We start from the raw sequence: 27,290 nt of genomic DNA, 5'->3' as shown, positions 1-27,290 counted from the left end.
CTTTTCTTCCATTTTAATAAAAAACCCACATTGTTTTGGTTTGGTTTTTTTTTTTTTAAATGATTATTATTTTTCGGCTGTGCGCGTATTCCTTCTCCCGGGTCTGCCCTCCGCCGCCCCCCGGGACAATACGGCCGCGCTCGCTCCGCCGCGGCCCCGCTTCCCCGCAGCCCCGGGGGATGGGGGGGTCCCGTCGCCCCCCGCCCTCCCCGGCCGCGCTCGCCGCTCCGCGCCCCTTTGTTCGCCGCGGCCCGGCCCCGGTCGCCGCCGTTTCCCCGCCGGGATCGGGCCCGCCGGCCCCGCCGCTGCCGAGAACAATGCCCCGGCGGGCCCGGCGCACCGGGCGGCCTCCGCGCCGCTTCGGGCGGGCTCCGGCGGACGGGAGCCGGCACCGGGGCCGAGCACCGGCGGGGTCGGCACCGGGGCGAGCGGCGGCCGGGGCGGGGAAGGCGGCGGGGAGAGGAGGGTCGGTGCGCCGGGGGAGAGCGGGGAGGGGAAGCGCCGCGCACCGGGGAGACAACGGGAGACGGAGGCCGGGGAGGGCGCGGGGAAAGCGGGGCCCGAGCACCGGGAAATACGGTCCGTGCAGCCGTGGGCGGGAAATCGGAGTGAATCGGAGCCCGAGCGCCCGGGGAAATGCGGGCCTGGGGACCGGGCCCGGGCGGCGGAGGAAGGACGAGCGCTGCGGCGGGGAAGCGGGGCCTGAGCTCCGGGGGAGCGGGACGGGGAGGCCGGGGCTGCGCTCCGGGAGCACCGGGAAAACGGGTGGCGGGGGGGGGGGGGGTGGACAAGGACGGGACACGTCGTGCATTGGGGGTACCGGGGAAACTGGGGACTGCGAACCGGGGATACTGGGGAAATGGAGGGGGGGCCTGTTCTCCTGGGATGGCGGGGAAACCGAGCACGAGCGGTACCGGGAAACCGGGCACCGTGCACGGGGGATACCGGAGAAAAAGGGGGCTGGGAACTAAGGGGGCTGGGGAGGGGGGGGGGGCCCCCCCCCCCCTCCCGCCCGGCCGCGCTCTCACGCTCTCCGTTCTCTCCCGTCCCCAGGAGCGGAGGATGAACCGGGAGCCCCGGCGCGGAGCGCGGCCCGCCGCCCCCCAGCCCGGCCCGCCGCGGCGCTGAGGATCGCCGCCTCCCCCGCGCCCAGCAGCCGCCGCGGGGTCCCGCCGCGCCCCGGGCCGGTGGGTGTCCCCCCCCTCCCGGTATGGAGGGCCGTGACTTCGCCCCCCCGCCACCGCGGCTGCTGCCGGAGCGGGGCGGCCCGGGGCAGCGGCACGGCGCGGGGCGCGGGGCCGTGCAGCCCCCCGGACACTTCCAGCCCACCAAGTACTTCCCCGCGCCCATCACCATGGCCACGCACACAGGTCAGAGGGGCGGCGGAGGGGGGGGCTGGGGGGGGGGGGGCTGCGGGGCACCGGGGGCTCGGTGTGGCACGGAGGGCTCGGCGCGGCACGGAGGGCTCGGCGTCCCCTTTGTGCTGATCCCGCTGTCACCGCGCCCGGTGGGTTTTGGGGGTGGGTGCGCGGGAGGGGGCTCACGCACACATACGGGGGGGGCATTTCCCCGCTCTGCCGGTGCACGACCCCCCCCCGGTTTGGCCCGGCGCGATCCCGGTGCTTGAACAAGGAAGCGATTTTTGGGCGAACAAGGCGGCCGTTATGCGCGGGGCCGGTGCGGCGGCGGCGGCGGCAACGGCAGGCGAGCCCCGGCGCGGCGTTGAGTACCGGGGTGCAATGATGGGGTTCACAGCGCGGGCGGCCGCCTCGGCAGCCGGGGACGGACAAAGCGCGGCCAACCGTACCGTCACGGGCATGGGGCTCACCGGATCCAGCCGCCCCACCGTCGCACGCCGCCCGCGCGGCTTTGTCTGCGGCAGCGTGCGGGGTGAAAGCGGGGTGCAGGGTGCCTAAGGCGGGGTGCGCAGCACGGGTGGGGGACTTCGGGGTGCAGGTTTGCTGCCGCCAAGCTCTGGGGTGGAGGCGAAGCGGGAGCGGGGCCGGATCCGGTGCTGCCGGCGGCCCCCTGCTTCCCGCCGGCGGTTTTCTCGCCGCGGCACGGCGGCAGCGCCGGTTATTGTCGCCGCCTTGATGAGCTGTGAATACTAATAAAATTATATCTGCTTTAATGGGATTACAATTAGTGCGTGGATTAGGGCGGGGGGCACGGCCGGGCCGGCGCGGGGGGGTTGGCGGCGGGGGGCACCGGGGGGTGCCGGGGAGGCGGCGCCGGATCGGGCCCGCGGCCGGGGCGGTTTCGCTTTGTGCCGGCGAACCCCACGCTGCAACCGGCCCCCCCCCGGGACCACCGCCGGGCTGGGGGGGGCCACCCCGGCCTCCCCCCGGCTTTGGGGAACGGGGGGCCCCGATGGGGGTCAGGGACCAGGGTGGGGGACCGGGGTGGGGGCTCAGCCCCTCTCCGGCTCAGGGTGGCTGGGGTGGGGATCCCCGGGGGACACCGGCGCTGGGGTGCCGCTGGCTTCCCTCTGGCTTCTCGGCGTGGCGATGTCCCCACGGCAGCGGCGGCAGGACCCTCGCACCCACCGGGGCCTGGGCGACACATGGGAGCCCAAATGCAACGGAGGTTGTTAAAATAACATGGATCAGGCTAAAAATACTCCGGCAGAAACTCGCCTTAAAAAAAAAAAAAAAAAAAAAAAAAAAAAAAAGAGAGAAGCCAAACCCAACAACAGAAAGAGCTAAAAATATTCCCGGCTTTGGCAGGGCCGGCACAGCCGGAGCCGATCCCGGCGAGCCGCGCTCAGAGGCTCCCGCGCCTACGGGAACGTTGCTCGAGCGAATAAAAATGATAATTCCGTGCCCAGTGCGGAGACGGGGCCAGCGGGAGGGGGGGGTCCCTGGGCCTGACACCCCGGCATCCCCCCCCCCCCCCCCCCCCCGTCATGGCCGTGCCACGGGGCCGGGAGCCGTGGCAGCGCGCGGAGCGGTAATTAACGCTGATGATTGATAATTACCCCACCCAGCAAATAAAGCCAGCCCGCGGTTTGCCGGGCGGCCGCGGCGGTGGCGGTGCGGCACGCGGCAGCCCCGGGGTACCGCACCGGCCAGGGGGGGCTTCGGCCACGCTCCCCCAAATGGCTCCCGGCCGGACTACACCTCCCAGGAGCCTTTGCCGAGTGCCGGGGGCCGGAGGCCGCCCTGGGAAGGGGAGATAAAAACTGTTTAGCTTGATTTTATTAAAGCCATAATTCAGGGCTGCGCAGTTATTGCAAACAAATGCTTCGGTTTGCGTCTGGTTTTGGCACCGGGACCATGCAAATGACGGCGCGAGACGGCGCTGGGGGCCGGAGCGCGGGGAGCCGTGGCCCTGCTTGGGGCTGGGGGCTCGGTAGTGGGGGGGGGGGGACACGACGGGGACCCCCGGAGGTGCTGGGAGCCCAGCCCCGGGCCGGGGTGCAGCCCCCGCTCCCCCGTGGCGGCGCTGCCAGGGACACAGCCTGGCTGGGGGCCGTGGTCCCACCGCCCCGTGCCAAACCCCGTGCCGAGTGGGGCCGGGGGTCCCAATGCCCCTACGGCGGGCAGGGGCGCGGGAAGCTTTGGCAGAGGCTCGGCCGAGCCCATGCTTTACGCCGGGGCCTCAATTTTTGCCCTTCTGACGTTTTTATGGACTAATATATAGTTGAGATCGCGGCGGGCTGTTTGTCACCGCGGCGGAGCCCTCGGTGCGTGGCAATGTGTAACCATGATGGGGGTCTCGCACCAGCGCCGGGCTTTGCCAGGAGCACCGGTGCCGGTGTGCAGCTTGACCCCAGTGGGAGTGCTTTGCCAACTGGTGCCGGTTTGGATCCTGGAGCCAGTTTGGGTCCTGAAGCCGATTTGGATCCTGGTTCCAGTTTAGATCCTGGTGCCGTTTTGGATCCCGGTGCCGGTTTGCAGCCTGGCCCTGGCACTTTACACGCTGGTGGTGGTTGGTGTCGTGGTGCGGGTGCTTTGCAGCCTGGCTGTGGCAGTGCCGGCATGCATCCCGGTACGGTGTGCATCCCGGTACGGTGTGCATCCCGGCACGGTGTGCATCCCGGCACTGGGTGTGCGTGCTGGTGGCCGGTGCGGTGAGCCGGCGGCGTGGCGCTGGTGGCTGGCTGGGCTCCCGCAGCTGTCCCCCTCCCTGGATTAAGTTTCAGGCCGGGCTGAGGCCGGTGCTGCGCGGTGCCCCAGCGTGGCTGGGGGGGAGTGGATGGCGGGGGGCAGGTGGGGACGGTGGCCCCCGGCCAGGGTGGTGACACGGGGCCGGGTGCCAGCGCTGCAGCCGCTCCGCATCGCAGCTTCCTCATGAATGAGGGAGGATGGGGTCTGAGCAGGGGCTGGGAGGCCGCGGCACAGCACCGGCACGGCTCCAGGACGGCTGTGGCGCGGGGGCTCCCCGTTCCCCTCCCTCGGCACCGCGTGCCAGCCCGGCCACACCGCCGCATGCGCCGCATTTTAAAAAGTAGGTGTCAAAGTTAAAACAGATTTTGAGATTAACTCGTCTGCTCCTCGTTAGCCACGCTTGTGCCGGCGTGGGACACACGCACCTGTGTCCGGCGGGGAGCGCAGGATGCGGAGAACCCCCGATCCCGTGGAATTACCCTGGAGTGGTTTCGTCTGTTGGTTAGCAATTAGCTGGATCCGTGCGGAGACGCCGCTGCGTGCTGGGGCCCGGGGGGACCAGCAGCCTGAAGCGGCCGCGCGGCACAACCGGCAGCTGCCGCGAGTCCCGGTCACCGCCGGGAAACGTGGTGATGGCCAAAAGTGCGGGGGGTCTCAGCCTTTGCCGGGTCTCAGCACCTGGCCTTTGCCTCCTGTCCCCGCACCCCTGGGGGAGTCTGACGCTGGGGGGGTCCCATGCTGGGGGGGCTGGGGACCGTGCCGCCGGCAGTGCCGCCACCACGTTCCGTAGGCCCAGCAGCGCATGCACGGTGAGCTCAGGGCTGATGCCCTGAGCCGGCACTGGGGGTGCAGCCGGGCTCCACGGAGCGTTTGGGTGCCCCCTTGGGCAACCTCGGCTCCTGGGGACCCCCCAGCCCAGAGTGTCCCCGTCCCTGCCCCGAGCCGGTTCCTCTCCGGGTGCTGATGGCAGCTATAGGCAACAGCCGAGCGGGGAGTTACGGCGGAAAATAAAAATAGCAGGATTTGGCGATTTGGTGACTCTGCAGAGATTCACACGGGCTGCGCTCCCCCCGAGGTCTCCCCCCCCCTCTCCGCCCTGGCAGTAAATAAACACTCACCCAATAATCTCATTCTTGGAGTTCTTCTTTATCCGCTCCGTAAAACAAAACAGATGGGCACAGTGCGGCCCTGCCTGTCCCTCCCCGGCCTCCTGCCCCCCTGCCTGCCCCCCAGCATCCCCCTGGGGCAGAATCCCACCCCGCTGGGTGCTGGGGTCCCCCAGCCCTGGGGTGGGGAGGGGGGGGAGAAGCGCAGACCTTGCAGACCCCCTGGGGTTTCTCCCTCCTGCTCCCTGCACGGGCAGCCCCTTTGCACAGGGTTGCATGTGATGCAGGGTCACCACGGGCCACGAGTTTTGGAGGGTTCCCTGGGGGGGTCCACATGCTTGACCTCCGTAGGACACCAGGCCCCCATGGGGCTGTGTGGGGTGGGACACCGGGACCCCCCCGGGCCCTCCCTGGCTTCCCCGCCGTCCCAGACCATGCTGGGCCTACGGCTGCTCCCAAAATGGCCTCTGGGCTGTGCATGCCGCGTGCGTCCGGCGTGCAAGTCGTGCATCGAGCGTGCAAGTTGCCGAGCCGCGCGCGCACCAGCCGTGCGAGCAGCGCTGCGTGCGCCGAGTGTGCGCCGAGTGTGCGCCGAGCACGCGCTGAGCGTGCACCGCGCCGCGAGCACCGTCCCGTCCCGTCCCGGCGAAGGGCGTGCAAGCCGCGTGCATCGGCCACGCCGGCAGGGTGCAAGCAGCGTGCGCCGAGCGGTGTGCGCAGCGCCCGCGGCCCCGGCGAGCGTGCGGCGGCGCGCAGCCCCTCGGCAGCCCTGGCCGCCCCCTTCCCTCCGCCGAAAGCCGACAGCTTGCGAGTGGCACTTAGCGCGGAGCGACTGCCGTGTGATTACCCATCGGATAACGTTTTAATTGTACTTCTGGCACTCTGTCAAGCTAATTTGAACTGCATTTCAATATTACAGCATTTATTTAGTGCCATAACAATATGGATTAATCTTAAATTATAACACCGAGGAAATTATATTACGCTTATTTCCTATTTGCCAAATATTTAAAGGGGCTGGGTGGGTTGCAAAGCGCATGGCGGGGGCTGGGGGCTGCATCCTACCCCCTGCCTGGGTCAGGGACTGGGGGTGGCACCTCCGCGGGGTGCCCGGTCGTGGGGACGCGGTGCGGGAGGGTCCCTGCCAGCTCCCGATGTCTCCGCGCGCGGCCCTGGCCCCGCTAGGAATGTTCCAGCCCCGAAATAGCCGAAGGAGTAACCCAACCCCGCGCCCCGCGCACGTCCCCCCCGCCGCTGCGGGGACGTGGGGGACCGTCACCTCACCCGGGTGTGTCCGAGGGGCTGCGACTCCCCCACCTCCCTCCTCGAAACGGAGCCCCTAAATACCGGGGTGTAGCCATGCACCTGCACTGGGGGGGCTCAGGGGGTGCAGCCCCCACCTTCCCGGAGCCGTGTCCTGGACGGGGGGGCCGGGGACCCCCTCCCTTTCCCGGCATTGCCTCCTTGGGGATCCCGTTGCCGGCTCCTGGCCCAGAAACCTGCCAGGCCAGAGCAGCCGTGGCCGGAGTGACCCCCCCTCGGGGCCACGGCCCCCCCACGCCTGCCCTGGCCCCGCTTGCTGGCGGGGGAAACTTTCCATCTTCCCAGCACATCTGTGCCGCGCTCAGCGCGGGGGCGAAGAGTGGCTTGGGGCGGGGGGGGGGGGGGGGGGGGCACCCCTCGCTGCCCCCACGCCGGTCTCCCCAGTGTCCACCTCTGCACCCCCAACACTGTTGTGCTGAGACCTGGCATGATCATCACACGTGTGACCCACTGTGGCTTTGGGCCAGCCTCCCCCCCACACACCCCCTGCGGTTTGTCGGTGATTTCCCTCATAATTAACCCTTTCCTCCAGCTGCCGCCTCCCTCCAGCCCCAGTTGGGGGGGTCCTGGGCACTGCCAGCCCCAAACCCGGGTTGTGGGGCGGCCGTGGCCAGCACAGTTTCTGTGTGGCCGTGCTGGAGCTGCTGGAGTTTCTGGTGTGGGTCCGAGGTGCAGAGCCCCCAAAAAGCAGTTCGGGGGGGCCGTTGCCAGGACCAGCCTTTCCTCCCCGCTGGCTCCCGGTGCTGGGGATTTTCTCGCCAGCAGAGCCCGAGCCGGGAGCGGTGCCGGCGGGGCTGACTCACGGTGCTGGCCGCGGGGAGCCCGGCCAGGGAGTTCCCGGGCTGACGCTGCCGGGGGGACTGCTGGGGGGGCCAGGGTGGGACCCCCTGCCCATCTGCCCTGTGCTGGCAGCCGACCCCACGGCACTGCCCCCACCCCAGTGCAGGGCTCCTGCGGCACTGCCTGCTCACCCGTGAGATGAGTTATGCACGGTCTCGGCAACCCTTCCCTGTCCTCACCGGCACCGCAGCCGGGGAGGGGGCAGCGCCGGGGTCTGCTCCCTGACTGTGCACTGTGCCATGCCGAGCCGTGCCATGCCATGCCGAGCCGTGGCAGCGCAGGACAGGGTGCGAGCGTGCGAGGGGCTGGGGTGAGCGTGCGGGCGGGCGTGCGAGGCGGGTGGGAACGGGGCAGGCGGCCGCGGGGCCAGCGTGCGCCGGGGGATCCGTCTGTGCCAGTGCGTGTGAGTCAGCGGGTGGGAGGTGTGGGGAGCGCGGCCGCGGCCCCGCCAGCCCCGCCGGGACACCCCGCGCCAGCCCGGCCCCGCCGCCATCGGCGAGAGGGGGGCGGTTATTTTTTTACAGCCTGTTTCACAGCTTCCAGAAAAGGCTCGTTCTGGAAACCTCGGCTTCCTGCCCGGCACAGCCGCCCGGCACGCTGCCGGCTCCACACCCCGCGGCGGGGTCCCCCAGCACAGCCGGGGCTGGGGGCACGCCGGGGCGGCTGCCCGCGGGCACGACTCCCCCCGGGATGTGGAGCTGCGGTGCTGCGGGCGGCGGGACGTCCCCAGCCATTGTGGTGTGTGCCAGCGCAGGGGGGGTAGCGTCCGGCCCCGGTGCCGGTTCCCAGGGCCGCGGGCAGGGAGCGGCCGTGCCCCCGGCCCACGCAGCCCCTGCCCGGCCGGCGCAGGAAGGAGCGAGCTGCCTGAAACCACATCCCCGACACTCATCCCAGAGGCATCCCGGAGGGATTAGCCGGGGAGCGTGGGCCGGCTTAGAGAGCAAAGCATCGCTTCCTGCCCCGGCCGGGCGGCCGGCCAGCCCGGGCTCCTCCGCACCGAGCCGTGCCGTGCTGAGCCGTGCCGTGCCGGCCGCAGCCCCGCCAGCCCACGTCGGCACACACATGGACGCAGGGCCACGCGGCGAGGGGTGGACGGTGCTTTCCCACCCCCCCGCCAGCTCCCGCCCGGCCGCTGGCCACCGGCTCTGATGTTTCCACCATGATCTCACGGCTCGGCCGGGGTGGGGAGCACTGGCCTGGGTGTCCCCAGGGGGTGCTGGCCGTCAGGCTGCGGAGGAGGCCACTGGGGTCAGGGTGGGGGCTGCCCCCTGCCCTACGCTTCCCATGTCTTCCCCGCACGCCTGCCCCTCCCTGCACACGCGTGTGCACACGGATGTGCTCACACATGCCTACACATATGGATCTGCCCCCCCCCCCCCGCGGTGTCATGGAGCTGCTGCCCTGGTGACAGGCGGCTGTCCCTGTGTCCCCAACCTTCCTGCCACCGCCTCCTGGGCACTGGCAGGGCTCCGGCTGCTGCGGCTGGCAGCTGCCTGTGCTGGCAGGGGGGTGGCCCAGCTCATCCTGGCACGGCACGGCACAGCCCGGGCTGCGGGGAGGTCGGGCTCGTCCTGGCACCGGGGGCAGCCGCTGTCCCGCAGCGGGTCACAGCTGCCGCTGGAGCCGGGGGAGAGCAGCAGTGTGGGGAGGCACATGCGAGTGCAAAACCTCCCGTGTGCTGGCGCGCGTGTGTGCCCAGGGCATGCACGGGGGTCGGGGCAGGGCAGCGGTGCCCCTCACACGGCTCTGCTGCGCCTTGCACGTCCCCGTGCGTGTGCGAGCCCCGTGGGGCTGAGAGGACATGGGGGGCGTGCATGGACGCGGGGTGTGATCGCACGAGGGTCACGCGTGCTCACGGGGCGTGCAGGCACGAGAGGCGTGTGTGCTCGAGGGCTGTGCGTGCACAAGCAGGGTGCGTACACGAGGGATGCACACACGCTGTATGGGCTGTGCACGAGCGTGTATGCGCACAAGCGAGCGTGGCGGGGTGGGCGTGCGAGCGGGGGCACGGGCAGCCCTCCCTGACTCTCTCCTCTCCCACCGCAGCCGGCAGCGGCCTGATGGGGAACGCGCCCGCCTCTTCCTTCATGGGGGGCTTCCTGAGCAGCAGCCTGGGCTCGGGGGCACCCAGCCACCCCGCCGGCCCCACCGCCTCCCCCCCGGAGCCGGCTTTCCGCGGGCCCCACTCCGGCACCTCCCAGATCTGGTTCTCGCACTCCCACGAAGGTGAGCGGACGCCGGGGCAGGGACGGGTGGGCAGGGTGTCCCTGCGGGGTGTCCCTGCAGGGTGTCCCTTCGGGGTGGTCGGGAAGCAGCCAGGGCTCTGCCCGGTGCTGGTGGGTGACATCCAGCCAGCGCCCACGCGGACGGGGTTCAGACCTCCCAGGCGCGGGCACACGGGGTGGTCGTGGCAGCCGGCCGGCACGGGCACGCGGTTGGCAGGCAGTGAGTGAGCTTCGGGGTGGCGGCGGCAGGGGCACAGCCGGCAGCGTGCCCCACAGACCCCCCTGGGCGTCCACGGGGACCAGGCTCAGCCCCCTGCAATCGTGGGTTCAGGGTGGGCCGGAGGGGCTGGTACCGGGCTGCAGATCCGTGCCAGGAGCCGGGCTGAGGCCAGGCCAGCTCGTGTCACTGGTGATGATGAACCAGGGGCTGCGCTCCCCTCCTGCAGCAGGGACCCCCGTGCTGGGGCCGGCTGCAGCATGGCGAGCAGCTCCGGTTAAAGCGACACCCCGCACGGTGGGGAGCGGGGGTTCTCCACAGCCCGGCACCCCGTGGCACCCCACGGCACGCCAGCGTCCCCGTCCCCACCTGAGCGGCCAGAGCGAGGGCCGACAGAGTTAAGGAGCGGGGCGGTGGTATTGGCGCGAGGCCCTGGCAGCCGGCCCAGCTGGTAGTTTGACCGGCTGCCAGTTGGCTCCCGGCGTGCCGGGGCCTGCGCTGCGTGCCGGGGGGGTGCGGAGGGAGGGGGGGGAGGACGGGACTCGGCAGCGCACGCGGCTCCGGCAGCACAACGCCCGCCGTTGATGGACAGCCCGCCCGAGCGCGCTGGCTAACAAGCCTGCAAGGGCCGTGTTGAGCTGCCATGATACGGCCACTGCTGCCACGAGTCTGTGGGGTCTCAGCCCAGCGGCAGCTCCCAGGGCGGGAGGGGGCGTCCCTGGCCTGGAGGGGATTACAGGCTCCAGCAAAGCATTTATAGCCGGAGCGGTGTGTGTCCCGGCTGCTGCGGTGCGGTGTGTGCCATGGCATGGTGTGGGGATGCTGCGGGGGGCTGTGTGCCTGCAAGCGCACCCTGGCCCCCCCTGACCACCGTGCCCACAGCCCCGGGGTATCCCCGCTTCTCTGGGAGTCTGGCCTCCACCTTCCTGCCCATGAGCCACCTGGACCACCACGGCAACAGCAACGTCCTCTATGGCCAGCATCGCTTCTACGAGAGCCAGAAAGGCAGGTACCAGGGTCCCGGCACAGCACCGCGGTGCCGCCGCAACGCCACAGCCTCCGGGGCTGGTCAGGGTCCCCCACGGGGGGCACGTGTCCCCAGCCAGGCATGGTGGGGGGGCTCAGCACCTGTCCCCGGTGCCAGTGCCCGCTCTTGGGGCGGGGGGAGCAAACGCCAGGTCCCCGGGGAGGAGCGGGGCCGGCGGGCAAAAGGTGGTGGGCACTCAGCCCAGCCACGGCTGCCGCTCTCGCTTTTCACAATATTTTGGCGGGCACTTAATAGGGAACATTGTTTGGGTGGGAAATGGAGCTAATTAGGCCATGCCTTCCCCCGCGCTCCTCCCCTCGTTAGCAGGGAGCCGGCGCTGGCACGGCCGCAGCCCCGGGTGCCCGGACCCCCACCGTTGTTCGGCGAGGGGGCCGTGGGAGGCTCACCCGTCGCCCTCCCCTCCAGATAACTTCTACCTGCGCAACCTGCCTGCCCAGCCCGCCCTGCTCCCCACCGGCCACGGCTTCCCTGGCATCGCCCGCGCCGCCCCCGGGCCCCCCGCCAGCTCCTGCAGCCGGGAGCGGGAGGCCGGACCCCTGCCCAAGACCCCCAAGGACTACGACCGCTTCCTGGCGGGCAAGGAGAAGGTGGGCAAGGGGGACCCCAAGGAGCGGCCACCTGAAGAGGACCCCAAGGAGCGGCACAAGGCGGTGCTGCCGGTGCCGCCGGAGGGGCACTGCAAAGAGGGGCTGCCCCCCCGGGGGGCCGGCGACGGCCGCCCCAAGCACCTCGCCTCCTGCCTGCTGGGTGCCAAGGGGCTGGAGGGCGATGGCGGCCGCGCCGTGCTGCCCAGCTGCGCCGGCAGCGCCCTGCCCCGCGCTGGCCGCTGCAGCGCCAAGGAGCCGTGCCGGGGCGAGCGGGAGCCAGTGGCCCCCGAGGTGCCCCCCCAGCCTTACGGCGAGTGCGTGGAGCGGCGGCAGATGCTGCACCACGCCGTTTCCTACGCCGTGCCCGCCGCACCGGCCCCGCTCGGCCCCGCCGCCGGCTCCTTCCCCTGCCTGCAGCTGCACGCCGGCCCGGAGGTGCTGTGCCCGCTGCCGGAGCCGGCCGGCCGGGAGCTGAAGCTGAGCGGGGCCACGCTGGTGCCCTCGGTGGGACACCTGACGGACAAGAGCCGCTCCTTCCAGGTGACGGCGGAGGCTGGCGGGCTGGAGCGTGCCGACAGCAAGGAGCGGCACGCCGAGGTGGGGGCCGAGCCCCCGGCCGCGTACGGCGGCCCCTTCCACCACCCGCTGAAGGCGGAGGGCCCGGCAGAGCGGCGGCTGGAGTGGGGGGGTCCCGGCGCCCGGCTGAAGGGGCTGGAGTACCTGGGTGGGGGGACGGCTGAGGGTCCCCCCTTTGCCGGACGGGGCCCGGCACCCAAGGGTGCTCTGGAGAAGGGCTACTTCGAGGTGCCGCCGGCGCCCGACTGCTCCCGCGCCGCCCGCCCCGACCCGCTGGGCGTCCGGGTCGGCCCCTCCTGCTGCACTTTAGAGAAGGGACCCCCCAAGGAAAACCCCCCCGGGCCGGCTCCCCAGAAGGTGGCGCGGATCCGGCACCAGCAGCACCCCGAGGCGGAGGCGGCCGGCGCCGAGGGCAAGCGCAAGCCCCTGGAGCTGAGCGCCCTGGGCTACGGCGGACCCCCCCTGCCCCCCTGGGGCGTGCAGGGCCAGGCCCCCCCCCTGGCCGTGGCGGAGGAGCGGAAGGGGCCCTACCTGGACCCCTTCGGCACGAGTCTGCAGCAGGCTGCGTTGATGACTCAGGGCTCAGTGCTGGGCCAGGAGGTGCCGGCCGCCCCGGACGAGGTCTCGGCCATGAAGAACCTGCTGAAATACAGCAACCAGGCACTGCTGGGGGGGCAGAAGGGCCCCCCTTTCGTGGGGCTGGGGGGCGTCAAGGGCAGCTGCGCCCACCAGGATGCCAAGTTCCCCCCGGCAAAGGGGCAGCCGGAGCTGGAGCGGCCGGACTGCGCCCGCGGCCGGGAACACGACGCGATGGCCACCGGCGAGGGCGAGGTGCGGCAGCCGCCCGTCGGGATCGCCGTGGCCGTGGCGCGACAGAAGGACACGCTGGGGCGCCCCGAGCCCTCCTACGGCGGCGGTGGCTCCGGGCGGCAGGGTCGGGTGGCCGCCGGCATCAAAGGTAGGGCCCGGGGAGGGGGCCAGGGGGGTGGTGGGGGGTCCGGCGGTGCCACACTGATGCCACTGTCCCATCCCTGGCACAGCGGGCACCGCGCGGCCCATGCACCTCATCGACCTGGAGGCAGAGGAGGAGCGGGGCCGGCTCTGCGAGGAGCGCCTGGGGCTGCCGGGGCGAGAGCTCCTTCTCCAGTAAGTGTGGGGATGGGGAGGGCCGGGGTGTCCCTGCCAGCTGGGGCCGGTCCCCATGGTGCCACTCTGCCCCACGCCCCATGTCCCCTCTCTTCCCGCAGGGACAACAAGGATCTGGTGGAGTTCGCCCGGATGCACCCCTCGGGGGGGTGTCCTGGGGAGCTGACCCCCCACCTGATGATCGCCGGGGGCTCCTCGCTGCCAGCGGGGCAGCTCGGGGGGGACCCCGCCGGCCATGCCCACCCTGCGCACACGCACTGGCTGCCCCGCACCCGCAGCCCCTCCATCTGGATGGGGGGACACTCCTACGGTCAGTGCCGCTGGCAAATGGCGGGGGAGCTGTGGGAGTGGGGACGGCTGGGTGCAGACCCCCACGGTAGTGGGGTGCTGCCCCCCCCATCCCCAGCGCTGACGGCTCCCCCCTGCCCCGCAGGCATCGGCCACCCCGCGCTGCACCAGAACCTGCCGCCCGCCTTCCCCGCCTCCATGCCCAGCACCATGCAGCCCGTCTTCCCCCTCTCCCAGGACCCCCCCGCCCAGCTCGTCATCCTGCCCACCGAGCCCCCCGCCCATGGCACCCCCCACACGCTGGGTGAGGCTGGGACGGGGGATGGCCGTGGGCACCCCCACCTTCTTCTGGGGGGTCCTGGGGGCACTGCTGCGGGGTTTGGGGCTGGGGGTGCTGGTGGGGAGGAGGTGGGGTCCCTGTGGGTGATTTTGCGGGTGCAGGGGGGGGAGATGGGGGACCTGGTGGGTGCTGCTGTGGGATTGGGGGTGCAGGGGAGGGTGATGGGTCCCTGTGGGTGGTGCTGGGGGTGTAGGGTGGGAGATGAGGGCCCTGGGGCTGCTCCTGGGGGTGCGGGGTGGGAGACAAGTCCTTTTGAGTGCTGCTCTGGAATTCGGTGTGCAGGGGTGGGAGACTGGGCTCTGTGGGTGCTACTGTGGGATTGGGGTGCAGGGGTGGGAGATGGGGACCCTCTGGGTGCTTTTGGGGGTGCAGGCATGGGAGACGGGGGTCCCTGTAGCTGCTGGGGGTGCAGGGGTGGGAGATGGGGTCCCTGCGGGCACTGCCAGGGTTACGGTGGCACTGCTGGGGTCTGCGGGGTGACCCCGAGGCGGGTCCCTGGTTGACCCCCCACCGCCGGCAGCCGACGTGATGGACCAGGCATCACTGTGGCCCCCGATGTACCCGGGCCGGGGTCCCAGCGCCCACCTGCAGCACACGGGGCAGCTGCCCGTCTACTCGCGCTCCCAGTTCCTGCGGCAGCAGGAGCTCTACGCCCTGCAGCAGCAGCAGCGGGCGGCCCAGGCCCTCGAGATCCAGCGCCAGGCGCATGTCCAGGTGCCCGTGGGGCTGGGGGCGGTGGGGGGGGGCGAGGGGAGGCTGGGTGCGGGGCTGTGGGATGGGATGTGGGGTTGGTTTGCGGGATACGGGACTGGTTTGAGGTTGGGGTGTAGTGTGGGGATATGGGGCTGGGGTGGGAGACGTGGGGCTGGGGTGGGAGATGCTGCAGTGTGAGACGTGGGGCAGGGCAAGGGGATGCAGGGCAGGGTGGGGGGGGCTGGGACCAGGCGGCAGGGCAGGGGCTAGGCTGTGGGATGCTGGGCAGGGCTCCGGGATGCTGGGCAGGAGTGTGGGATGCAGGGCTGGGCTGCGGGGCAGGGTTGTAGGGTGCTGGGCGGGGATGTGGGGCTGGTGTGTGCCAATCTCCGTGTCCCCCGCAGCGGAAGCCGGAGGAGCAGCCCCTGGAGCTGGAGGATGGGGGTCCCGAGAAGCCCCTCAAACCCTCCCACAAAGCAGTTGCCTTAAATCCCCCCGCCAAGAGCCTGTCCTCGGCGGCCCCTGGACCCCCCAAGCTGTCCCCTTGCTGCCACTCTCCGGCCCTGCGGCACCCGGCCAAGTGCCCCGTGGCCCTCCCTGCGGCCCCCTGCACTTTACCCGTCTGCCCCACCGCCAGCTCCGCCGTGGCCCCTCGCTCTCCAGCTGACAGCCCCCTGCCCGTCCAGAGCAAGGGCAGCGAGGGCGAGGACAAGCGTGGAGAGGGACAGCCGCCCCGCGACTACCCCAAGTCCCTGGAGCCAGGTAGGACCAGGGCGGCAAGGAAGAGGAGGGTGGCTGCGGTGCTGGGGGGGGTCCCTGTTGAGCATTGCCTGCTTCCCTGCAGACCTGCCCCCCGGGTACAGCTACCCCGCTGCTGGCATGGGCTTCTCCGAGGCGCACTCCGCCGAGCCAGCCGACCCCGACACTATGCACGCCAGCTCGCCGCCGGCCGAGCCCGAGCAGTCACGGACCTTCAGCCCCGCTGCAGAGGTGCTGCGGGAGCCAGGCCCCCCGCGGGAGCCGCCGGCAGGGGGGACGATGACCGAGGGTCCCGGGGTGCTGCTGCACCGTCATCACCTCCTCCTTGCCCCGGGACCCCTCTGCGGGGAGCGGGGGCCAGCCCCGGTTTCGGGGACCAGCGAGGAGCGGGTGCCGGTGCCCTTCGGGGTGTGCCGGGAGGTGGCTCAGGGAGCGCCGGAGCAGAGCCCGCCGGAGCAGCAGCACCCGGTGCCCGCGGTGGGGGCCTCCCCGCTGCCCCCTGCCACCGAGGAGGAGGAGGAGGAGGAGGAGGAGGAGGAGGAGGAGGAGGAAGGCGACAGCGAAGGCTCAGAGCCAGAGGGCAGCTGTGACGAGGAGGATGGTGATGGCCCCGGTGGGCAGCAGGGCTGCCCAGGCGGGCTGGAGGTGCTGATCGCCGCCGGCATCGACCTGGGGGAGCTGCCAGCACTGGGGTCCCCCGGGGAGCCCCCCCCGGCCCCCCCCTCACCCGCCCCCCACGCCTCAGGGATCCCCGGCATCGCGCTGCTCAGTGAGCTCGCCGAACTGGAGCTGCGCCAGCGCCGCTGCGACCTGGCTCTGGAAGGTGAGTATCCCCTTGGTGTCCCCCCCCCTTGCCCCCCAGCACCCTGTCCTCCCAGCGCCCCCCACCCTGCCGTGCCCTCTGCCTGCCGGTGCCTCCTGTCCCACGGTTCTGTGCCCTGGTGCCCCCAGCCCTCGGTGCTGCCTGCCCGAGGCGGGGAGGGGGGGTCGTGCAGTGGGTCTGCGGGGGGGTCCGTGGCTCTGTGCAGGGCATGCAGCAGGGCAGCCATGCAGTGCGTACGCGGTGGGGGGGCTTGTGCAGGGCGTGCAGGAGCGGGGCTGCTCTTGCAGGACCTGTGTGCACGCCAGCGGTGCCTGGGGTGGGGGGGCTGCGCGTGTATTTTTTGGTGCTGGGGGCCGCGTGCGCATCTGCATGGCGGGGGGCTGAGCCTGCACTTGCAGCGCCGGGCTGCATGTGCGTCGGCAGTGCAGGGGGCTGCATGCATGCATGCATGCATGCGGCGCGGGCGCGAGCAGGCTGCGTGCGGTGCGGTGCCCGGCAGCCGGGGCCCTGCTCGCAGCCCGGGGCCATCTCCGGGGCTCTGCTCCAGCGCTGGCTCCAGGCAGGCGCCGGGATTCCCTCCCAGCTCGGCTTCCCCAGGGAATCCCGGGGGCCCCGGCGGGGATGGCCGCCGTCCTGCTGTTGGCACGTCCCCAGCGCTGCGGCGGGCGCGTGACGGCGGGGCCCCGCGTGCTCGGTGCTGCCGGTGGCCGTGACGCTGTGGGGTGTGGGGGGGGCCATGGGGCCCCGCTACCCGCTGCAGATGGGGTGCGTCACCGCGTCCCTCCCAGCCCCGGCCTTGGCTCCACTCGCTGATGAGTTCATCGCTGGCCACCGCTGACGCCTGTCCCCCCCCGCAGCCCCACGGCCGCCTGGGGACACTGGCCGTGCCATGCACGCAGCGCCCTGTGCACTGTCCCCGTGCCCACCACCACCCCTTTCGTGACCCCACGGCCACCCCGGGGCACCCCGCTCATACATGGTACCCCACAGCATGTCCCCGCGCCCCACGGCACCCCCTGCCCCATAGACACCCCTCCAACAGCCGGTCCTGGTGCCACCGTGGCGTGCACACACGTGCACGGGCTGTTGCACGAGAGTATGCATGTGGTGGTGCGGGGGTCCTGGGCACCTCCCGCGCCAGCCCCGTTGACCTCCCATCCCGGCAGGGGAGGACGAGGACCTGCTGGCCTTCAACCTGCAGAACCTGGCCACGGTGGCGGCCGCCTGGTCACTGGTAGAGGCAGCCAGCCGGGAGGGCAGCCCCCCTGCGCTCAGCCCTCTGCCCACCTCCCCGCCGCCCCGCGCCCGTGTCCCCCGCCGCAAGTACACCTGGACGCCCAAAACCAAGGCCGTGAGTGTCTCCTTGCGTGCGGCGGGGGCAGGGGGTGGGATGAGTTGTGCCTGGTCTCAGCCCAGGGGCTGAGGCTGCCGGCGCTGCGAGCTGCCCACCCACCCATCCCCCCCCCCCCCCCCCCCCGTCCCTCAGGTTTGCCCCTTGAAGGCGGCCATCGAGCAGCTCAACACGCAGGAGGTGGAGGTGCGGATGCGGCTGGCCGAGCTCCAGCGCCGCTACAAGGAGAAGCAGCGGGAGCTGGTGAAGCTGCAGAGGCGGCATGACCACGAGTACGTCCCCGTCCCCGTCGGGTCCTGAGGCTGGGGGCTGGGCGGGGGAGGCATCCCATGGGAAGGGGGGAGGCCAGGGGGGGAGCGCCTGCCGCTGAGCAGGAGTGGCGGTCGCCGGTGTGATGAGTTTGGGGCCGTCCTCAGCCTGGCTCGGTGGAGGGGCACTGCCTGCGGCGGCTGCACAGCTCAGGGTGCCCCCGGTCTTGCCGCGGCTGCAGGCGTGACGAGAGCTCCCGGAGCCCGGCGCGGCGTGGCCCGGGGCGGCCGAGGAAGCGCAAGCACTCCAGCACGCTGGGCAGGGCCGAGAGCCGCAAGGTCAAGTGAGTGACCGGCGCCGCGTGCCCTCCTTGTCCCCGGGGATGGGCCACCAGCCCTGCTGCCGGGGGGTCCGGCCGTCTCGCCGCGGGGGTGGCAGTGCTCCGGGACCCCCCATCGCATCACACCCCCCCATCAGCAGCAGCCACGTTTCGGGGGGGTCCGGCTGCTTGCTCCGGCGCGCTCCTGCTCTCGAGTCACTTGTGGTGTTGGGGCAGGGGGGGGCTCGGCTGGGCGGCAGCACCGTGTGTCCCCCCCTCCGCCGGCCGTGGGAGCAGCGTTGCATAAAAGCCTCTTTATCTGCGCCGTATAAAGCCATTGGTCACGCTGCAGCGGCGTTCATCGCTGCCGGCGCTTTATTATTACCCATTAGCCGCCCGGCGCAGCCGTTTCCCCACTCCCGGGCCCTGTATAATTGTCCTTCTCTGCTACAAATTGCCTCTCCCGACAGGCCCATTTGCATAAATCCTCCGAGCGAGTCCAAACACGCTCGGAGCGCGTGTGCGCGCGCGGCCCCCAGCCCCCCCGCTCGGTAATAACAGTTAAATCTGTGCTAAATGGTTCCTTCAATTAAGACGGAGGGGAAGGGAAAAAAAAAAAAAATTAATCTCTAGGTTTTATGTCACAAAACATTAGTGAGCGAGTGAAGGTTATGGCGGGGGGGAGAAAAAGGGGGAAAGCCAGCGGCTGGTGGTGACCAAGGGGCGCAGGATGCGGCCAGGGGTGCGGGATCCATTCAGGGGGTACAGGATCCGGCCAGGGATGCAGGATCCTGACAGGGATGTAAGATCCAGACAGGGATGCAGGATCTGGGCAGGGATGCAGTATCCAGACAGGGATGTAAGATCCGGCCAGGGATGCAGGATCCTGCCAGGGGATGCAGGATCCATCCCGGGGGTCCGGCGGGCGCCATGCCCACGCTGTGCTCCCCTCTAGGGCAGTGAAGACCAGCCTGTCCCTGCTGTGCGCCGAGCTGCGGGGGGACCCCGAGCCCAAGAAGAAGAGGAGCAAACTGGCCGAGGCAGCGTTCAGCAGCCTCAAGGGCTCCCCGGTGAGTCTGGATCCGCCGCCGGTGAAAGCCACCCCGGGACCAGGGGGGTCCCGACCCCCTCCTGAGCCTCCCTGTGCCCCCCAGGAGAAGGTGCGGTGCAAGAAGAGCGGCTCGCAAGGCAAGCTGGCCTGCAAGGTGGCTCACAAGGTTTCGCAGCTGAAGCAGAAGGTGAAGAGCAAAGGGCTGCCCGCCGGCATCAGCCCCTTCCGCCGGAAAGACCCCAACCCCGGCGGCCGCATCCAGAAAAAGCTGTCCCGGCCCAAGAGCTCCAAGGCCACCAAGTACCAACCGCAAGACCCCGACCCCCGCCAGCCGGCGGGCTTCAAAGGCAAGACTGGCATGGGGCTGGGGGTGCAGGGTCTGGAGTGGGGATGGGGGTTCGGAGCCTGGCACGGGAATGGAGGTGTGGGGTCTGGCATAGGGCTGCGGGTGTGGGATCTGGCATGCGGATAGGGGTGCAGAGCCTGGCATGGGGCTGGGGGTGCAGGGTCTGGCATGGGACCGGGGGTTCAGAGCCTGGCATGGGGCTGGGGGTGTGGGGTTCAGCACAGGGCTGGGGGTGCAGGGTCCAGCACGGGGCTGGGGGTGCAAAGAGTGTGCTGGGGGGCCAGGACAGGAGGGTGCATCCAGCGGCAGGTGTTGGGGGAGTGCTTTGTGCCAGGGGGTCCCCCGGGGCTGGGAGCAGCCCCAGTTCTCCCCATGCTTTGTGGGAAGCAGCTTCTGCCCAGGCATGAGGGGTGCAAGGGCCACCCCTGGGTCTGTGGGGTCCCTCATCGCTGCCACCTCCTCTTGCAGACGAGCACGACGAGGACACGGACAGCGAGGATGGTGACGACGAGCCGGGCTTGTCCCTGCTGCCCTCGGTGCCCGTGTCCGTGCTCGGACCCTCCCCGTCCTCCGTGGTGAAAATGGAGGCCAACGAAAAGGCGAAGAAGAAGAAGGAAAGGCAGGGACTGCTAGGTAACGGGATCACCCCGCAGGGATGCCGGGGGCACACAGGGGCCGGGGACCCCCCGAATGCACATGCTGGGGCCATGTGGGCACCCACGGGGTGCCCTGAGCCCTGTCACCCCTCCCGCAGGGCCGTGCCGCCTTGGCAGCCCCGAGGGCGAGGTGAAGATCAAGCGGCGGCCGGTGAAGCCGGGGACTGGCAAACTGGAGAAGGTGCCGGCGCGGCGGAAGGCAGGCAGCTGCGAGGAGGGCGGCAAGAAGAAGCTGAAGGCCAAGCCTAAGGAGAGCCTCCGGTCACCCGCCCCCAGCGGCTCCAGCGCCTCGGCCCCCGCCAGCAGCCTCTTCACCGGCACCGACCCCCGGCACTTTGGGCCGAGGGACGAGGGGGCTCGGCTGGCCAGCGAGAGGCTGAAGAAGGCCACGCGCAAGAGCAAGGTGCTGCAGTCGGCCCTGAGGGTGAGCGCGGGGGGCAGAGGGTGGGGGGCACCCATGGACCCCCCATGGACCACCCATGGGGATGGGGGTTCAGGTGGGAGCATGGGGTGCAGGGGGATGGGTGCAGGGGCTGGGGGTGCTGGGGTGGTTGGGGTGCACCAGTGGGACCGTGGGGATGGGGGCTCAGGCGGGAGCGTGGGGCGCAGAGTGATGGGTGCAGGGGCTGCGGGTGCTGCTGGAGCTGGGGGGCACCGACGGGAGCATGAGGTGCAGGGGGATGGGTGCAGGTTTTGCACAGGCTGGTGGCATTGTGGGGCAACAGCGCCTGGGCTGGGGGTGCTGAGGTGGTTGGGGCGCGGATGGGCCCATGAGGTGCAGGGGCCGGGGTGGTTGGGAGGCACTGGTGGGTCCCATAGGGCTGGGGTCGCTGTGGGGGGGGCCGTCTGCCGGCTCTCAGCCCCCCTTCCCACAGCGGAAGAATGGGGCGCTCTCGCTGGCCCTCTCCCCCCGGAGCGCCAAGACCATCCTGAGCAAGGGCAAGAAGCTGGCCAAGGTGAAGAGCAAAGTGGCCGCCAAGCAGGTGAGAGGCGGGGGCCGGATCCTTACCCTGGCATGGACCCCCCCTCTCCTCCCCATGTGCCCCCCACCCACCCTGTGCTCCCCCTCCCGCAGTGCAAGGGCCGGGCGGTCAGCAAGCTGCTGGAGAGCTTCACCGTGGAGGACGACTTCGACTTCGACGACAACAGCAGCTTCTCGGAGGAGGAGGAGGAGGGGGGCTGCCTGGCGGGGGGCACACGGGGGGGACGCCGCTCCCCCCTGCCCCACGCCTGCGCCATCCAGAAGGAGGATCTGCGGGACGGGCTGCACATCCTCATCCCCAAGGAGGACAGCCTGCTCTACGCCGGCAGCGTCCGCACCATCCAGCCCCCTGACATGTGAGTGGGCGCCAGGGTGGGGGTCCCTGCCGCTTGCCGGGGGGGATGCTGGGGCGGCCGGTGGGCGCTGAGCCCCCCCTCTGTGCCCCCTCCCCAGATACAGCATCATCATCGAGGGCGAGCGGGGGAACCGGCAGCGCATCTACTCGCAGGAGCAGCTGCTGCAGGAGGCGGTGAGCGGGGCGGGGGGGCCGGGGCGGGGGTCCCGGTGGGCAGCGCGCCCCGCAGAGCCCAGCACGTCGCTTCCTCGCAGGTCCTCGACGTCCGGCCCCAGTCGCGACGCAGCCTCCCGCCGGGCACCCGCGTCTGCGCCTACTGGAGCCAGAAATCCCGCTGCCTCTACCCGGGGAACGTGGTGCGAGGTGAGGGGGGACGAGGGGGCGGCTGGCGGGGCAGAGGGATGTCGGGGACCCCCGCCCCATCCCGACAGCTCTCCTGGTGCCGCAGGCTCCTCCAGCGACGAGGAGGAGGATGACCCCGAGGCGGTGATGGTGGAGTTCGATGACGGGGACACAGGGCACATCGCCGTCTCCAACATCCGCCTGCTGCCCCCCGACTTCAAGATCCAGTGTGAGTGGGCTGGGGGGGGCGCCGCAGGCAGGGGACGGGTCGGGGGGGCAGCAGGGCTGGCCCTGACCCCACGCTTTGCCCGCAGGCACCGAGCCGTCCCCGGCGCTGCTGGTCTCCACCTCCTGCCGGCGAACAAAGCGGTCCTGCAGTGACGTGCCCCCCCCCAGCGAGCTGCCCCCCAGCCTCTGCCCCGATCGCCACGATGGCCCTGAGCCCCCCAAGAACTCGGGCAAGAAGGCGGCCGGCAAGGAGAAAAGCGGTATGGGGTGGGGGGGGTGCTGCCAGCCATGGACCACCTTCCCTTGGGGTGCCCAAGGGAGGCAGCACCAGCAGCACTGGTGTGAGGGGTGGGGGGATGCGGGGAAGGGCGCTGGGATGCAGGGGAGGATGCTGGGATGCAGGCAGGGGAGGGGATAGAGGAAGGATGCAAGGATGCAGGCATGGGAAAGGGATGGTGGGACACAGGGAAGCGGGCAGGGGAGGGGATGCGGGGAAGGGTGCTGGGATGCAGGGAAGGGTGCTGGGATAAAAGCGTGGGGGAGGATCAGAGGCAGGGATGCAGGCAGGGAGAGGGATGCAGGGAAAGACGGGGTGCAGGGGGTTGGGAGCGAGGTACTTCAGGATGCAGGGAAAGCTGCGGGTCTGGGGATGGAGGAAGGGGGTGGTGCAGGGGGAATGGAGCTCAGGCTGCAGGGAAAGATGTGCAGCGATAGGGGCAAATCCCGGAGCATCCCTCCCTCCATCTGTCCATCCTCCCTCGTGGCCACCAGCCCCTCCTGACACCCGTCTCCCTCCAGGCAAGGCTGCGGAGGTGCTGTCGGGCGGCAAAGCGCCGGTTCTGGGCGACCCCTTCCTGGGCCGGCGCGGCGGGCCGCTGCTGAGCTGGTCGGCGGTGGCGCAGACGAAGCGGAAGGCGGCCGGCAAGGGCACGGCCGTGCTGCAGAACCTCTTCCAGGTCAACGGCAGCGCCAAGAAGCTGCGGGCCAAAGAGGCCATCTTCCCCGTCCACCACCACCACCACCACCTCGCCGCCCCCGTCTTCGGCAACGGCTTCGGGGCCGACTCCTTCAGCCGCATCGCCAGCTCCTACGCCTCCTTCGGGGCCGGGGCTGGGCTGGTGCTGCCGGCTGCCCAGAAACTCCTGCGCTCCAAGAAGGCCGAGCGGCTGGAGGCAGAAATGGGCAAAAGCAGCCGGCGAAAGGCAGGCAGTGAGTACCTGGTCAAGCTGGACCACGAAGGGGTGACGTCCCCCAAGAACAAGAACTGCAAGGCCCTGCTGCTGGCTGAGAAGGACTTTGGGGCCAAGCTGGAGCGGCCGCTGGCCAGCCACGGCTATGCCCACGCGGCGCTGGCTGGCAAGGATAGGAAGGGGCGGGCGCCCGTGCACCAGCTGCCCGTGGGGCTGGCGCTGCGGAAATACTCGGGCCAAGCCGAGTTCACCCTGAACTGCGACAGCGACTGCCACAGCTCCTACTCGGACATGGACGAGGACGAGGAGGCGGGCGAGCTGGGCGCCGACGTGCCCTCGCGCTTTATGACCCGCCTCTCGGTTTCCTCCTCTTCCTCGGGCTCTTCCACCTCCTCGAGCTCCGGCTCCATCTCCACCTCCAGCCTCTGCTCCTCCGACAACGAGGATTCCTCCTACAGCTCCGAGGATGAGGACTCCGCGCTGCTGCTCCAGACCTGCCTCTCCCACCCGGTGCCGGCGTTGCTGGCGCAGCCGGAGGCCCTGCGTTCCAAGGGCGGCGCGCCCCAGCGCTGCTTCCTCACCAAGGCCGCCGCCGCCGGCCCCAAGGCCAAGCTCAAGCGCAAGGAGGCCCTCAGCTTCTCCAAAGCCAAAGAGTTCTCCCGGAGGCAACGCCTGCCCTCGGTGGAAAACCGGCCAAAGATCTCCGCCTTCCTGCCCGCGCGCCAGCTCTGGAGGTGGTCGGGGAACCCCACGCAGGTACGGCCACGGGCACCCGCCGCTCAGCACGGCCTGGGGGAAGGAGTGGGCATGGGTGGAGGGGTGTGGGTGCATGGCAGGGGGCAGGGGGGCAGGGTGCATAGGTGCGGGTGCATGAGCATGTGGTAGGGTGCGTGGGTACAGGTAGATGGCAGGGTGCACGGGTGCGTAGGGGCGGGGGCATGGGAGCATAGCAGGATGCCTGGGTGCAGGGTGCATGGTAGGACGCATGGGTGCAGGTGTGTGGGCATACGGCAGGGTGCGTGGTGCATGGGACGGGGTGCGGGGTGCATAGGTGCGGGTTCACGGGCATATGGTAGGTTGCAGGCGTGCAGGCGTATGGGTGTATGGCAGAGTGCATAGGTGCAAGGCGCATGGGGTGGGGTGCATGGGTGCGTAGGTGTGGGTGCGTAGCAGGTTGTATGGGTGCAGGGCGCGTGGCAGGAGGCAGGGGTGCAAGCGTATGGGCATATGGCAGGGTGCATAGGTGCAGGTGCGTGGGACTGGGTGCAGGGCGCATAGGTGCAGGTGTGCGGGCACACAGCGGGCTGCATGGGTGCAGGTGGATGGGCGTATGGCGGAGTGCATGGGTGTAGGTGCACGGATGCAGGTGAGCGGGCGCAGGGCAGGATGCATGGGTGCATGGCAGCAAGTGTAGGGGTGCATGGCAGGAGGCAGGGCTGCAAGGGTATACAGCAGGGTGCAGGGTGCATGGCACAGGGTGTATGGGTGCCTGGCAGGGTGCCTGTGTGCACAGGGCAAGGTGCGTGGGCGTGGGGGCATGGGGCATGGGTGCAGGTGTATGGGTGCATGGCAGGGTGCATGGGGCAGAGCACATGGGTGCATGGTAAGGTGCCTGTGCATGCAGCAGGGTGCATGGGGAGGGGTGCATGGGTGCACGCAAGGTGTCTGCGAGCACAGGGCAGGGTGCACGGGTGCAGGTGTATAGGTGGGTGCGTGCATGCAGGTGCATGGGGCAGAGTGCCAGGGTGTGTGTGTGTGTGTGTGTGTGGCAGCGTGCCTGTGTCCCGGGGCAGGGTGCATGGGGTGGGTGCACGGCAGGGTGCCCGTGTGCATGGGACGGGGGCCGTGAGTGCATGGTAGGGTGCATGGGTGCAGCAGGGTGTCGGGAACAGGGCAGGGTGCATGGCAGGGTGCCCAGTGCAGGTGACACCGGCTGTGGCACTCGGGTGCCCAGGGCAGGGTGCCTGCAGGGTGCCCGGGGCTGGATGGGTGCTGTGGGGGAGCTTTCCCCGGCTGCCCAGGGGCTCTCGGGGATTTGAGGTCCATGCGCCGTCCCTGACCGCCCGCCGTTCCTCTCCCCGCAGCGGCGGGGCATGAAGGGCAAGGCGCGGAAGCTGTTCTACAAGGCCATCGTGCGGGGCAAGGAGACGCTGCGCATCGGGGACTGCGCCGTCTTCCTCTCGGCCGGGCGGCCCAACCTGCCCTACATCGGCCGCATCGAGAGCATGTGGGAGTCCTGGGGCAGCAACATGGTGGTCAAGGTCAAGTGGTTCTACCACCCCGAGGAGACCAAGCTGGGCAAGCGGCAGAGCGACGGCAAGGTGAGGGGTGGGATGGGACCCAGGGGGTGGCACGCCGGTGTGGGGGCGACCGACCGGTGACGCCGTGTCGTCCCTTGCAGAACGCCCTGTACCAGTCGTGCCACGAGGACGAGAACGACGTGCAGACCATCTCCCACAAGTGCCAGGTGGTGGGACGGGAACACTACGAGCAGATGACCCGCAGCAAGAAGTACCAGGACCGGCAGGACCTCTACTACCTGGCGGGCACCTACGACCCCACCACGGGCCGGCTGGTGACCGCCGACGGGGTGCCCATCCTCTGCTGACCCCCCGTGCCCACCCCGGGCGTGGGGAGGGGGACAGGGACCGGCTCCTTCCCGGTGATTATGCAAAGCCCGGGGTGGCCGGGGCGGGGGGGTGGGGGACACAGAAGCGGGGGCAGCGCGGGGGGCGCGGGGAGGGGAGGGGGGGGTGGGGGGGGGCTCCCCTACAAGCCATACTTTCCCTAGTACCTCTGACTGTTTGCCAGCAGGTAAAGCAGAAATCAGGTGTGTTGTTCTATTTATTTTGCGTGTAAATATTGTATTTCTTCCGGGAAGTTTTATGGAAAACAGACAAACCGACAAAAAAAAAACAAAACAAAAAAAAAACAAAAAAAACCCAAACAAAATACAAACAAAAAAAAAATCCACAACAAAAAAAACAAAACCACCAACAAAAAATATTAATAATAATATGGGGCGGGGGGGTTGGGGTGGGGGGGGCGAAGGGGGGGGTCGCGTTTCCGTTTCAGTGCACTGTTTCCCCCAGCCTGGCTGGGACGAGGACAGCGGGGGAGCTCTGTATATAGGGGGGCCGCGGCGGCAGGGCGGGGGGGCTCGGGCCCCGGCGCGGCTCGGGCATGGTGGCGGGGGGCTGTCGGGGCGGCTCTCCTGGTCCCCCCCCCCCCCCCACGCCCCCCCACCCCGCTCCGGGGGTCCCAGTGCAATAGCGGGGTGGCCGCGGTGCCGGCGGACGCTGGCCCGTCCCGCCGAGCCCTGCCCGCCGCTGCCCGCCGCTGCCCCGCGCTGTAAATGTGTACAGGCCGCGCGGCGGCGGGGGCTTTTCCAGTGTAAACACTAAAAAAAAAAAAAAAAAAACCCACAAAAAAAAAACGAGGCAAAAAAAAAAAAAAAAGGCAAAAAAAAAAAAAAAAGGATTAAAAACACAAAGGTTTTATGAACAGCAAACTCTATGTAAAGGCCTTTTAGTATGGAACTTTTTTATTGATAACTTGGCTTATGAATAAATATATGAACCGTTGCTTGGCGCTGGCTCTGCTCTCTGCTCTGCCTCAGTTTCCCTCCCGGCACGGCCACACACACACACACACACACACCCCCCACTGCACCCCCAGTCACGGGGCACCTGCAGAGACCTCCCCAGCTCGGTGCATGCAGGAGATGGGCAGGGTGCCGGGGCTGCAGGGCAATGGGGAGAGGGTGAAACCCCCCTGGGCACCCCGCTCTGTGCCACCCTGTCCCGGTAGCACCGTCCCGGTGGGGGAAACAGGGCTGGGGGGGACGCAGGCGGGGATGGGGGGGGTGCAGAGAGGGATGGGGGGGGAATGCAGGCAGGGCTGGAGCGAGGACCCCAGAGCTGTGGGGGGGACACAGGGCTGCAGCGAGGATGGAGGATGCGGGGGGGGGGGTTGCTCAGGCAGGGCAGGTGTGGGACCGGGGGAGGATGGAAGGTGGGAGGGAGGAGGAGGATGGAGGAAGGAGGGAGGAAGGGGCTGCGGGAGCGATGCAGGAGGAGGGGAGGGAGAATGCAGGAGCCTGCGGGAGGGTGGAAGGAGGCTGCAGGCAGGATGCAGGCAG

The 27,290-nt window shown here is 69.9% G+C and overlaps 1 protein-coding gene across 1 annotated transcript; it reads left to right on the top strand.

Annotated features, from left to right (window-relative positions):
- Nucleotides 1–183: 183 nt before the first annotated feature.
- BAHCC1 (BAH domain and coiled-coil containing 1) lies at nt 184–26,733 on the top strand. Its single transcript, XM_063352053.1, has 27 exons — nt 184–466; nt 1,054–1,370; nt 9,425–9,604; nt 10,703–10,825; nt 11,274–12,989; nt 13,072–13,177; nt 13,279–13,487; nt 13,611–13,769; nt 14,326–14,519; nt 14,903–15,260; nt 15,343–16,080; nt 17,247–17,431; nt 17,567–17,703; nt 17,922–18,023; nt 18,955–19,069; nt 19,154–19,397; nt 19,865–20,029; nt 20,151–20,476; nt 20,928–21,035; nt 21,128–21,390; nt 21,488–21,563; nt 21,644–21,752; nt 21,838–21,960; nt 22,046–22,219; nt 22,758–23,905; nt 25,234–25,470; nt 25,551–26,733. The coding sequence occupies exons 2-27, from the start codon at nt 1,211–1,213 to the stop codon at nt 25,755–25,757; spliced, it is 7,662 nt and encodes a 2,553-aa protein (XP_063208123.1). The 5' UTR covers nt 184–466; nt 1,054–1,210; the 3' UTR covers nt 25,758–26,733.
- The last annotated feature ends 557 nt before the right edge of the window (nt 26,734–27,290 follow it).

The sequence above is a fragment of the Chroicocephalus ridibundus genome, chromosome 14, assembly GCF_963924245.1.
Source record: "Chroicocephalus ridibundus chromosome 14, bChrRid1.1, whole genome shotgun sequence".
Classification (NCBI taxonomy): Eukaryota; Metazoa; Chordata; class Aves; order Charadriiformes; family Laridae; genus Chroicocephalus; species Chroicocephalus ridibundus.
The sequence above is the reverse complement of the archived record's forward strand: the minus strand, read 5'-3'. Positions and strand labels throughout refer to the sequence as shown.